We start from the raw sequence: 13,445 nt of genomic DNA on the forward strand, positions 1-13,445 counted from the left end.
GTTGTACATATTACCCATTAGGATGTCCTCTTATAGGTAACTATTTTGTTGGTCTTATTTTGAGATTAACGAGTTTGATAGAAACATGATTTTGAATAGAACATTATGATTAAAATTAATCCATGTAGTCGACTCTACTTAATGAGATAAGACTTGTTCTTGTTGATATTATACAAATATTTACAAATAACACTTGAATAATCACCTCGTTAACCAATCAATTGTAAAAACTACATTAATCTTGTTCACATCATTTACTTGTAATTAATCAAACTACTAATTATGATATACACATTGTCGTCAGGGGTGGTGACAACACTTACCTTTTAATGGTGTCGCTAATGGGCCTACAAATATCAGAAATTCTTATTAATCAACCCATAAATTCATGTTGTTAAAATTCTCATGTTCTTTCATCTCTTTAACCTACATTTCAATTTGGGTTGTCGTGATTGCTCGGTGTTCGTGATTTAGGGCTGCAATTGAAAAAGTCCCAATTTGAATTTCTGTATTTCTGGGTTGATGATTGTTTCAATCGTGTTCAGTAATCTAAAATATGAGTCTCAATCAGAAGCATAATGGAGAGTTAAAAAATAATAAACAGAATAAATAAAAGAACAAGAACTGTACATCCCGTTTTTACTTCCATAAGCAATCACCAAGGTGAACAATTACAAGCTCATAACCTTTGGTTTTGTTTGAAGTTATTACATCCAGATTCTCTTCCCAATCGTCACCTTTGGTTCTGGATAATGCTACCTAATTGTTGTTGTTTACAAATCCTTCTTTTTGCTTGATTTTGAAATGTCAATTTTGTCTCCGATCCACTCGTGTGGCTCCGTTTCAGGAGATTCTGAGGTCTGATTTGGTATCAGCATGAAAAGGGATAGGGGTTCATATTTTATTTTGGGGAGGTGGGTCGCCGGAGGCGACAGCAGCACCGCTGCTGGCCAATGCGTCCTTCCGTTTGCAGCAGAGAATGGGAGAGTGCTTGAGAGAGTTTTTTTTAGGAAAGAGAGAGAGAGAGAGAAATTGACGTGGAAAATGAAGATTTTTTTTTTTAAATAAATATAATGTTTTATCCATATCAGCATTACATGTATGTCAATTGGATTCTGATTTTGACTTTGACTAACAAATCTAACGGAAAGGACTAACGTGCTCCGTTTTTAAGACTTAAGGGATGGATTCGAACTTTTTAAAAGTTAAGGGACCATAATGAATTCCGAGGCAAAATTAAGGGACGAAAAATAATATTTTTCGTATAATTTATTATTGATATTATAAAGTCTTGGTCTTGTGAATGGGTTGTTTTTTTTAAAAAAAATTAATTTGAAAAATTGACAAGAGGTGTGTTTTTTTCCGGAATAAAAGTATTTTTCATTAAAAAAGACAAAAATAATAGTGGTAATTACAAGTTTGAATGACATGATAAACTAGAGAAGAAACATAAGATGTTACTTTCAAAAAGACATAAGATGTGGCTACCACGCTTAAGTATGAGCAACCATTGACTTACCTATTTGAAACTTTCTTCAACTCTCCACCAACTAATGCAAAACTAAGACTCGACGTTAAGGATGTGGCATGCATCAAATTGGTTTTTATAGGAAAGCAATTTTGAAATAGTCTCAAAGCGATGTCACATGCATCAAATTGGTTTTTATAGGAAGCCGATTTTGAAATAGCGGGAAGAAATTTCTAAGGGAACCAATTTTTTCTAAATCAAATCTTGAAGAGGCAAAAATTTAGAAAATTTCTTTACCCACCTCCCTATGGGGTCACCCCCAGCGAAAAACCCACTTTACCCCTGCTTCGGAAATGCATTTCCGAAGTATTTTTTTTTAAATTTTTTTTTCAGACTTTGGAAGTGCATCTCCGAAAACACAAAATGGGGGGTGTTTTCGGAGATGCACTTCCGAAAACACCTTCTTTCAGATTTTGGGGGGTTTCAGAAATGAACTTCCGAATTATTCAGAAACTGTGTTTTTTTTTATGTTTTTGGAAACAGTCTCGTATTTTTAATTAAAGGAAGACGGCAAATAAAATAAGCGACATATAAACAGAAAATACTAATATGATAAAAATAGTAATATATACAAGCCGATCCAAATCCAAATAATAGTGTGCGAAAGATACAATTCGAAAAAAAAAAAAAACCCGACCACTACTGGATATGCCTAACCCTCTCTCCCTGGGACCTCCTCTGCCGCCTGTATGCCGCCGCACGGCCCGCATCAGTGACGATCATCTCCATCACGGCGACTGCCTCTGGACCGCCCTGATGAACGACACCTCGATCCAACGCGTTCCGCCCAAGCATCTCTATCCCTTGGCAGATCGGCAGGAGATCAATGGCGTGGTCATCCTCGGCCTGCTGGTTCTCCAGGATCTCCTAGTGTGCTAGCATAAGAGCGCCGGGAGCGTCGGGTGTCAGCAGAGGATGTGACACCCGATAGAACCATGTGACGTATCCCTCCACACTGTGCCAGTCCTGGGTGACACGAATGCGACGATACTCCTCCGGTACCACATGATGCTCCCAATCCTCAAATATGGCAGTTAGCTGCACTCGGGTCACTGTGTCGGGAGCAGCCTCAAAAGGTGACCTGGGTATCATCTGCACAAATCTGAACTGCCGCATGCACCGTTCAGGGAGATACCGAACCATGGTGCTGGTCCCACATGCCAACCATCCAGAATATAAAGATATGCCGTCAAAGGGGACAATATGAGTGTAGTCGCTGAATGGCCTCCAAGTGACGTCATCATGCATCGTGAGGTCCAGGTACCCACGGTATGGTCCCACTGCATTGTTCCCCCTCTGGAGAACGTATCTAGCGGCCCTGGGCATGGTATCATCGTACTCAGGATCAATGTGGAAGTCGTGGATGCGGGAGAAGTAAGAGATGATCCAGCTCTGAAACACAAACACGATAATGTATTAAAAATAAATACGAAACATAAATAAATACGAAACAATTAAAATGAAACGTACCGTAAGTAGTGTGCAGGATCCGGTCAACTGCATCGTCCTCCAGTTGGAGGCCTCATTCAGCTTCTGGTATAGGTATGCCAGAGTAGCTGCCCCCCAGTTCCACTAGTGAACGGTGGTCAAGTCCATGAAGTAGCGGAGGTAGGTCACGTCGACGTACCTCGCACTCTTGTCCACAAAGATCGCAGCGCCTACCACATGCATGTACTAGCACCGGAGAGCGCAACCACAGTGATACTGTGTAAATAGGTCGTCACCCGCATCTTCGGATTCGGCCGCCGCCACCAGGTGTTGCTCGAAATAAGAGCTCGGTGTGGTGAACCGGATATGAGGCCCACAGGTCGTGATGCACTCAAAGTCAGCAACTTCGGGCTCCATACCCAAATAGAGAGCCATCCACTCACTGGCTTCGATCCTCTGGATCCGGGAGTGGTGCAACAGCGCCCCCCTGATCGACAGGTGGAGAAGACACTGCACATCATGTAAGGTGATTGTCATCTCCCCAACCGGTAAGTGGAAAGAAGACGTCTCCTTGTGCCACCGCTCCACAAAGGCCCCCCGCATGTCGTGGCTGATGGTGGAATACCCCGTCATGCAGAGCCCATTAAGCCCTAAAGCTCTCACCGCGTCGTTAAACCACTCAGCAGTCGGTTTAAAAAGACTGAAAACCTTCCGGGCGTGGTTCACCATTTTCAACGACTCTCTCTCCTGTTACAAAAAAACAAATAAAAAAGTATGTTAAATAGACCGTTAAGAAAATATTGAATAAACGTCTAAATTATAAACGGTTAAATAATGTAGTCGGACAAATTATAAAAAATACCTCTCCCTCCCAGATACGCCGAGCGACGTGCTCGTGGTAGGTAAGCAGCACGGAAGTGTCACTGGGCCCTCCTGGGTAGCCCTCCTCCTGCTCATCCTCCTCCCCGAGTGGAGGGTCAACATCTGGTACCTCCTCCGCCTCGTGGTATGGCACTGCCTCCTCCTCTTCCTCCTCTCGCTGGCGGGAAGAAGATACCCGAGCCAGACGACTCCTCGATCCAGATGTAGAGGTACCCTCGTCCATCTCCACAGGAACTCGCACACGTCGTCCCCGGCCCTGCCCCCGTCCCTGTGTCGACGCCAGCTGCACCGCCGCCCGCTCGCGTCTAGCCGACGCAGTCTGGGTCTCTCTACCCTGTCGGATGCGTGCTTGGTTGCCTGACTTGTTCCTGAAAACAATTGAAATTGATTAATATGCGAGACAACATAAAGAACTAAAAAAATTGCACTTCTGATACAATTCAGAAGTTCATTTCCGAAACTGGGAATGAAGGTGTTTTCGGAAATGAACTTCTGAAACACCCCTGCGAGGAAGTTTTCTGCAACTTCCATGGCAGACCCTAAAAACAAACTTCAAAACTATGTTTAATCATTCTAAACAACCTAAATATCAGTACCAACCTAACCTAATACATTTTTTGCTATTTGTAAACACCCTAATATGAATTTTAATCATAGATCTAAAACTCGAAATGCTTACCGATTGAAGAGATTGGAGGGCTTTTGAATGTAGTATAGCAAGGTTATTGGATCCTTTGATGTAGCCTTGGAAGTGTTTGCACAAAATTTCTATGGGGTTGTGTTTGATGTTGAATTAGGGTAAATGAATGGGGGAGGGGGCTGTTTTGCTTAATCTGTAAAACGCGCAATATTTTGGAAATGAACCTCCGAAATGTTGTTTTCGGAAATGCATTTCCAAAATAAGTCAAATTTTGAAAAAAAAAGGCGCTTTCGGAGATGCATCTCCGAAAACACCTTTTTCTTGCATTTCGGAAATGCATTTCCGAAGTCAGGGGCATATGTGGTTTTTCACCAGAGGTGACCTAGAAAGTTGGGAGGTGGGCAAAGAATTTTCCAAAATTTATCTACTTTGATCAAAGTAAGCAAGTGAACGCATTTGATAGAGAAGGTTTCACTATGATCTAACTTTCAGATCCACTTGTCTAAATTCTAAATTACTGTCTCGCGTTAGAAAAATAATCTTCCGCGTTAGAAACAAGTATCGTAAACTATGTCTTAGAGAGAAAAGTATCAAAATTCTAAAATATCAAAATCCACTTAATTGCTTTCCAACGAGCCTTACTTGAATTTGACATAAACCTACTAATAACATCCACTGTATGGTTAACGTCTGGCTTTGTGTAGACCATTGCCTGCATCAAACTTCTGATTGATGAAACATACAAAATCTTAGCCATAGATTCTCTTTCTTACTCCGTCTTAGGTGATTGATTTCTTAAATATGGAAAAATGACTTACCAAAGATATGTTAATCGGTTTGCCATTGTCCATGTTAAATCTCTGGAGAATACAAATGACGTACTCTAATTGAAATAGATGAAAAAAAAATCATTTTTGCTTATCTCATGACTTGCATACCAAGGATCTTTTTTACGAGACCTAAGTTCTTTATGTCAAACTTCTTAAACAACTACATCTTCAAGTTTATGATCTCATCCATATCTAATCATGCTACCAACATATCATCGACATAAAGTAACAAAATGATATAATAAGAATTATTTTTTCTTGAAGTAACAACAATGGTCGACATTTCACTTATTGAAACCTTCCTTGTGCTTGGAGCTTTCAAACTTCATATTCCATTGCCTTGGAGCTTGTTTCAGATTATACAAGTTGTTCTTTAGTCTAAACGCCATATTCTCTTATTTAGGTTATACAACTTATTCCTTTTGATGAAATCTTTTTACCAATCGTCGTCTTTTGTATCAATTAAATCCACCATGGTCCTCCTTTACTCGATACATCCATTTATTGTAAAATGCCTTCTTTCCCACAGGTAACTTATTTAGTTCCCATGTGTGATAAAAAATTAAAGACTTTATCTTGTCTTTATGGGCAAGCTCTCATTTACTTGCATATGTGGTCTATCACGCTTCTGCATATTCTTCAAACTCTCCTCCATTTGTCAACAACATGTTGTCCATGTATTTCTTATTGGGAACATGAGGTCGAGAAAACCTTCTCCATATAGAAGTATGATAAGGATTCTTTAGTGTGGCTGAGAGTTGCTCGTTACTTGATATATTTGATTCCTCTAGTTAAGGACTTTCAACAATGTGACTTTCAAGGGCATAGTCTAATTTTACATACACAGGTTCACTCAATTTCGAGCCATTAGTGGTTATGTTATGCATGTCTTTGTATACCACTCTTTTGTTGAATATAACGCCTCTATTTTGAACTATCTTTTTATTTTCACCATCCAAAAGTCAGTAGACAAACTCATTCTTACCATAACCGATGAAAGTGTACTTCTTTTTTTGGGATCAAGTTTATTTCTACCTTGATCACTAATGTGCACATAACATAAGTTTATCTCTTCTCGACTCCATATCTCTTATGGTAGTATGTTCTCTAATGGAATTGATGGACCTCAACTAATTAATTAAGTTGACATGTTGACTGCTTCTGTTGAGAACTATTTTGGTAAGCCTTCCTAATCACGTAAACTTCTGAATCTCTCTATAAATTTTCTATTCATTCATTCAATTACACCATTCTCCATTCTCTCCATTCTAATTTCACACACATAACATAATTTTGATCTGTTGTCTTCATGTTCACCACCAATGTCGGTTATGAGCTTTTTTTTATCTGCGTTCCTATCTCATTTTCCACCATTTCTTTCCATCTCTTGAAATCCAGTATACACATACTTCTCAAATATCAAAGTGAATAATCTAGAGTCTTTATTTCTTTAAGGTTCTTCCATTTGTTTGAAAGCTGGCTTTTTTCTACTTTCCAAATATACAATCTTCACATATGTTAATTTATATTAACCAAAGACTTACTAGTTTTCCTTTTAAGTGCATAACTTTCATCCCTTTTCCACTCATATGGCATAATCTCTTATGCCATAGATTATGAATTTCATTTATTGCAAATGCAATCAAATGGCATGCTCTACCTGTCTTGAGAGTGTCACTTTTTTGCCGCGAACAATCGTCATCACACCCTTTTAAATCTTCCTATCATGTTTATGGAAGACTATTGTGCAATCATCACTACCCAACTGGCCTACAAAGATTAGGTTCTTTATTAGGTGGAAAACATGTCTGACATTTCTTAACTCCTATACAAACCCAATCAATTTAATCTTTACTCTGTCTTTTCCCACAATCAAATGACATGCTCCAAATGTCTTGTAAAGAATGTCACTCTTTGTGTTGTGAGCAATCACCATTCTACCCTTTAGAAATGGTTGGACCATTTCTATGAAACACTATTGTGTAGTCGTCACTAGCCAAATGGCCTATAGAGATTAAGTTTTTTGCCAGGTCAAATATATGCCTAACATTTCTTAATTTCCATACAAACCCATTTAACATAATCTTTACTTTTCCTTTTCCCACAATCTCACAAGATTTCTCATTACTAAGGTAAACTTTATCAAAGTTTATTGAAACATAATTCTTAAAGAATTATTTCTTGAAAGTAGCATGAAAGGATGATCTAAATTTTAATACACAAGACTCTTCCTTACTCTCTAATGAACATATCAATGCGCCATCTCCTCATGAGGTGGAAGCAACATTTGCTTCATCATTCACCTCTTGATTCTTTGGTGGGAATCTGCACTAATTTTTGTAATGCCTATTATTTCCACAATTCTAACACTCGATAGTCTTTGAGTTATAGAAACTATGATGATTTCTGAATTTAGATAGTGTTTCCTTTGATTTACCACATCCATATCTTGTGGTTTAATTTCTTCCTCTTGACTATTTATGGAATACTGAAGAGGATTAATATTCACCAACTCTCTCTGTCGGATTTTTTCATTGAGACCAAATCACGAACACCGTAACAATAGCACTCTAACTATCTGGTAGGAAATACAAAAGTATTAATGCTTATACCTCATCGTCAAATTTGATTTCCAGTGAACTCAATTTGCTTGTGACAGTATTGCGCGCATTGATATGTTGTGCAACTAATGTTCATTTTATCACCCAAATCATAAATAATCGCATTATCAAATGAACTTTATTTGAGGTTAACAACTTTTCGTACATGCTAGAAGTGGTATTTTCCTTTGCGATGTTAAAAGAAACATTTTTGAGAAAATGGCAATTGGATAAGAACAAGTGATTGTTTATCGAGAGAGTTTCATCATCTTCCTTCATTGAATATGGCTTCTTTTTTTGTGAGAGGTTGATGTAGCTTTTTTTATACAAATAATCTTTTATGCATATTTTTCAAAATTCAAAGTCTGCTCCATCGAACTTTTCAACGTTCACATTTTTTTCGTTTGTGGGCATCACTCGCACCTGAATTCGAATTCCACAAAAATCATCTTTGATAATTTTTGCGAATAACGATGATTTAAAACACTTTTGTGAAAGGGCCAAAAGCAATTTTAGAGGTAAAGAACTGATTCTGGAGTGATTTTGAGATGTTCGGTTCTTCTAAATGCATAATTGATTTTATTGGATGCTAGGATTTGTAGCTTCTGAGTTTAAAACATAATTTTTAATTGAAATTTATTGTTCAACTCATTTTTACATCAATGTATCTAAACATAAATTAATTCTGCTTGACTCAATTTTGTTCAAATCAATTCTAACAAACTCAATTCAGTCAAAATCAATTATGTTCAAGGCCAATCCAAACACATATTTAAACTAGTTTTTTCATTGAATTTGAAGTGTGTTCCGTCATATTCGATCAAGATCGAATTTTGTTGTCATAATACATACTAAGGAGTGTTTTAAAACACTATTTAAAGATTTAAATAAAAAATTATTCTCTAGAAGTTAATAAATTGACTATTTTAAGTTTTTAAATAGAGATTAGAATTTCTTCTTTTATTGATAGAAATAAAAATATCCACATGAAGAGAGATAGATATAACAAAATTTAAAAATAATTAATGATAGTGAGATTCACTTGATAGAATAACTCAACATCTATTGATTGTGTCACTATCTCTTATAATAGAGTACTTTTTTGGTAAGATATGAAAAAATATCCTAACTCTTTAAATAATGTATAAAGTAAGTGTAAAGTCAGTCGTTAACATTTTTCTAATAATTAATATCATGCCTACTTTTGCAAGCATAATCTTGAAAGCATACGTAGAAAAACTAAATAGAATACAATACCTATCTTAATGTGTTTTTGTGGTCCAATTAATTGATTACCTTTGAAATCAACCCATTCATTCATTGATCCATGATTGAGTAAGAATAATGGAAAAGCAAAAAGTTCTCAAAGACCATATCATTTGGTTAATGCTAAGTCAGAACACCAACCATTGAACCAAACTAACAAATAATTTGATTCATTCATTTGCTATATAAACGTTGCTTTCACGAAATTTCTAGAAGAAAGACAGAAGATGATCCAGATCCATGTTTCATCTATGAAACACCAGACATTGACATAAACATCTTATACGACACTGACATATCAATATTAGTGATAATAAAAAAATTAAATAAATAGAATATATCGGTATCGTGTTGATATTGGTGTTTGATCCAGACACGCCTCTTTCAGAGGTGTCTTTGTTTCCGCCATAGTCCTTGAATATGGTAGTTGTTTTTGAAAGAATCACCAAAGATAATTGACTAAAATAAAGAGACAGACACCAATGTTTGAATGCAAAAACTTGACTCAGTTTGCCACTTGCTACAATTATTGGATTTTGGTTACAAACATACATACATTCACACACGACACGTTTTCTCATTCAATGTTATTCCAAATCTCTCTTCAAAACACTTTGCCTATTTTGCCCCATCATTATACTCCATACAAAAAAAATCTGATATTTCTAAATATAAACTGTACCATTATATTCATACTTTTTAAGAAAATGATTTGTTTTCCTTGAAGAGAAATTCAAATCATATATGTGATGTGATGTCTATATACATACTCTACAAAAGAATTCAATGACTGCATCATCACATTGTATTGTATACATATATTATACATCCACAGCATCAACAGGAAGTGAAACAGTTCTGTGTATAGTATCTGGAATCAACATCCTTGTGTAGAAACTCTTTGCTGTAGCAATACTTTCTTCATCACAATACATCGCGCCGCAATTTTGGGCCCTTCGAGTCTCCGAATTGGGTTGGCTCTTGTGTTCTCGAAAACCGTAGCTGGAATCGTAATCCCTGTGATTATCAAAGTGAATCTCATTCTCGAATCTGTTTACTGTTTCTGATGTTGTTTCATGCTTTATGTTGCTACTTGAGTGCGGCGATTTTGCTTCTAGTCCCATTTGTTTATCCCTAAGTTCCCTTAACTCCATTTGATATTTTGCTTTGAGCCATCTCAACTCGTGTTGTATCTCTTTCTCGTAATCATTCTCAGCTCCGCAATGTAGTGAACCGATAGTCGGTAAATAATGGTTTCCTAGTTCGTAATGTTCGTCTGAAGGGCTTCGAGTAGTAGATTCTACTGGACTCAGTTCGCGGCTTTCGTGATGATGACTCCACGATTCCTGATACTGCAAAAAGTCGGATTCGCTTGACATGTTAGGCGCATCCTCGTTGACATTGTTGTCATACTCCTCGGATTGGAATGTAATCTCTTCGAAACGGCCGTGCATTGAAGCACATCCATGCATGCAGCATTGAAGAAGCTGCAAGTTTTTTCCACTTTGATTACGGGAAAGAAAATCCGTAACTGTAGTATGATTCGACACACAATTCTCACAGAAACTTTGATTTGCATAGTCAGTGGTTTCCTCAATTCCCGGTCCTCGCCTCCATTTAGGCACTAACAAAGCGATTTCTCCATCTATCATACCGGCTATACTGGTAACGTCTTGATCGGTAATGTCAAGTTCTGCAACCATTTCAGTTGCTACACTTAATGCTGTATCCAACTCTATGTCAAACGGGAAATAAATGTTTCGGATACGACCTGCGACACAAATAAGTCGAATTGTCAAGTTTAAACTCGATCAACACATAAACAAATCACGAGATTAAAATGCGGATATAATGAAATGTTTATTCGAACCTTCTTTGTCCGCAATTCTTAGTCTCAAAAAAATGCCACCGTCGTCTTTCCTCTTGCCTTTGATGCTTATGTCAACATCTTTGGAGGTTTCATCGTCTTGGCACTCGAAAAGTTCAATTCCGTGTTCAATCTCAGCCGGATGAGAATAACAATCTGCTTCATACCCGAAACCATTTGAGTATTCGGTACTTATGTTACTATAGCTACGATCGAGTGAAAAGAATGATTGACTAACAAGAGGACCCAAGTCAACAAACTCTTCAACATCTACCGATCCCAAATTATATTCGTAATCATCAATTCGAAGAAAAGGATCGTCAAGAAGCTCCCTTGCAGAGAGCCTTAGGGACACTGTCGCGAGGCATTTCTCAACAAACTCTCGCGTTTCGGGATCCTTCACTTTATACAAAGCATCTGGTTTTTTCCCCTGGAGATGTAAAATGTCAAAACGATATTTCGCCACTCCAGAAAGAAACAACGCTTTAAGATGAAAGAGAAAGAAATCAATCTTACAGAAGAAACTTTCTTGTAGATTTGTGCCGGATGGCTGCATTCGCTATAAGGATATTCAAATGTGACCATTTCTAACACACACATACCGAAGGAATATATGTCAACTAATTCATTATACTCCTCTTCATATACTTCTGGCGCCATGAACTCAGGTGTTCCTGCAAAAAACGAAAAAAATAGGAGAGATTTAAAACTCTAACTAGAATTACTCATCCTAGTTCAAATCTGACTCTAAATATCTTCAAAACACTAACCACATGTTACTACCAATTCAAGTAATCTAGGTTTTCTTATCATAAGAGTTTAGCATATAACTTTTTTGGTATAAACCAGGTATTCTCTGCGCGCAACTGCAAAGACTAATCCCTCGAGAATTTAACACCGCTCAGGTTCAAGTCATTCTTATGAAAAAAGTAAAGTATAATCAAATTATTTACATATATAAGCTATCCTAGAGAGCTTATAGAAATAAACAAAACGGTTAATAGACACGTCACGAGTTTTTCTGTTTTCATAAGTTCAAATAAATCAATCCAAACAGAATTATATTATACATACAGACACGAAAGAAACATACCTACACAATGAGCAGCATGTGATTTCCGGAGAATCGCAGCCAAACCAAGATCCCCAATCTTAACTTCCCCTTGATTACCATTAATGAAAATATTATCACATTTGAGATCTCTATGAATCACAGGTGGATCATGACTATGAAGATACAGAAGTCCTTGCAGGATCTGTCTACACCAATGCTTCACTGCTCTAATGTTAACCTTCTTGTGCTTTAACCTATACCTATTGTATCAATTAAATCAAGTTAAAGAAGATATAACACAAGATCTCAAAAAACCATAAAAAGAATAATACAGAACTATGAAGCACAGACACCCTGAACACAACAAACACAACACTGACAATAATCAAAAGTGTCGCATGGACACAAACACATATGTTTTTCCAGAGGTGTCGGTGCTACAGAGATAATGAATCTTATCATCAACTCATATGGTTAAAATCAAGAGAACTCACTGTCTAAGAGTACCGGAAGTAAACAACTCAGTAACAAAGTTGATATTCCTATTTGCAGTATCAACCCAAGAAGTATAGAATTTCATTATGTTTCTGTGTTTCAATGTCTTGAGAAGATGAATTTCACAGTAAAGCCTCTCAAGATCTTCAGGATTTTGTAGAAAATCATATAGTTTGATTTGATTCCAAGCAACTTCAATCCCTTGATACTCATCAAATCCTCTATATCTACATAAATTGAACCAAACCAAAAAAATTTTAAAAAAACAAACATAAAAAAAACATTTTTTTAAAGAAAAATAAGAAATGGGTATGATAAAAAAGTGAAAAACAAAAATGGGTTTGTATTCATACACTGTTTTAGAAGCTCCTTTACCAAGAATTTCATTGTACTGCAAAAAAAAAAAAACCAAAAAAAAAAACAAAGAACAAAACATCATTAAACTGAACAAAAAGAAAACATGATAAAAATGAACAATGAATTTGTTACTCACTCTGCCATATCTACCGGTTGGATCAACTTCAACAAAATCTGAGTCATCATCAGTTTCAAGGTGTGTTACACCATTCATGTTCAGTTTTAAGGTTGTTAGTTGCAGAGAGAGAAGAAAAAGAAGAAAATTGTTCTGAAATTATCTGGTTCTCCGTCGTGTATGAAATGTAAATAAAATATTTATATGGACTCAAACCTTTCAAAGAGATATAAAAGTATTATAAAATATTGCGAAATAATTGACGACAGAGGAGAGAAAAAGATGTGAATAATTTTTTTTTTTCATTTTGAATAAATGATTATTAGAGATTTATTTTTGAGATACAAAGACGATTATTAGAGATTTATTTTGTATGATAATAT

At 36.6% G+C, this 13,445-nt stretch overlaps 1 protein-coding gene across 2 annotated transcripts; it reads right to left on the minus strand.

Annotated features, from left to right (window-relative positions):
* Positions 1 to 9,836: 9,836 nt before the first annotated feature.
* LOC131610643 (probable serine/threonine-protein kinase WNK9) lies at positions 9,837 to 13,275 on the minus strand. 2 transcript variants are annotated; one of them, XM_058882645.1, is made up of 7 exons: positions 13,084 to 13,272; positions 12,944 to 12,981; positions 12,590 to 12,817; positions 12,135 to 12,355; positions 11,558 to 11,715; positions 11,045 to 11,471; positions 9,837 to 10,945 (listed from the first exon to the last, which is right to left on the minus strand). In XM_058882645.1, exons 1-7 carry the CDS (start codon positions 13,159 to 13,161, stop codon positions 9,996 to 9,998), a joined length of 2,100 nt encoding a protein of 699 aa, XP_058738628.1. In that variant the 5' UTR covers positions 13,162 to 13,272; the 3' UTR covers positions 9,837 to 9,995. The 2 variants fall into 2 exon arrangements, with proteins under 2 accessions (XP_058738628.1, XP_058738627.1); XM_058882644.1 differs by having other exon boundaries at positions 12,590 to 12,981; positions 13,084 to 13,275.
* Between the last annotated feature and the right edge of the window lie 170 nt (positions 13,276 to 13,445).

The sequence above is a fragment of the Vicia villosa genome, linkage group LG6 (assembly GCF_029867415.1).
Source record: "Vicia villosa cultivar HV-30 ecotype Madison, WI linkage group LG6, Vvil1.0, whole genome shotgun sequence".
In the NCBI taxonomy this organism is placed as follows: domain Eukaryota; kingdom Viridiplantae; phylum Streptophyta; class Magnoliopsida; order Fabales; family Fabaceae; genus Vicia; species Vicia villosa.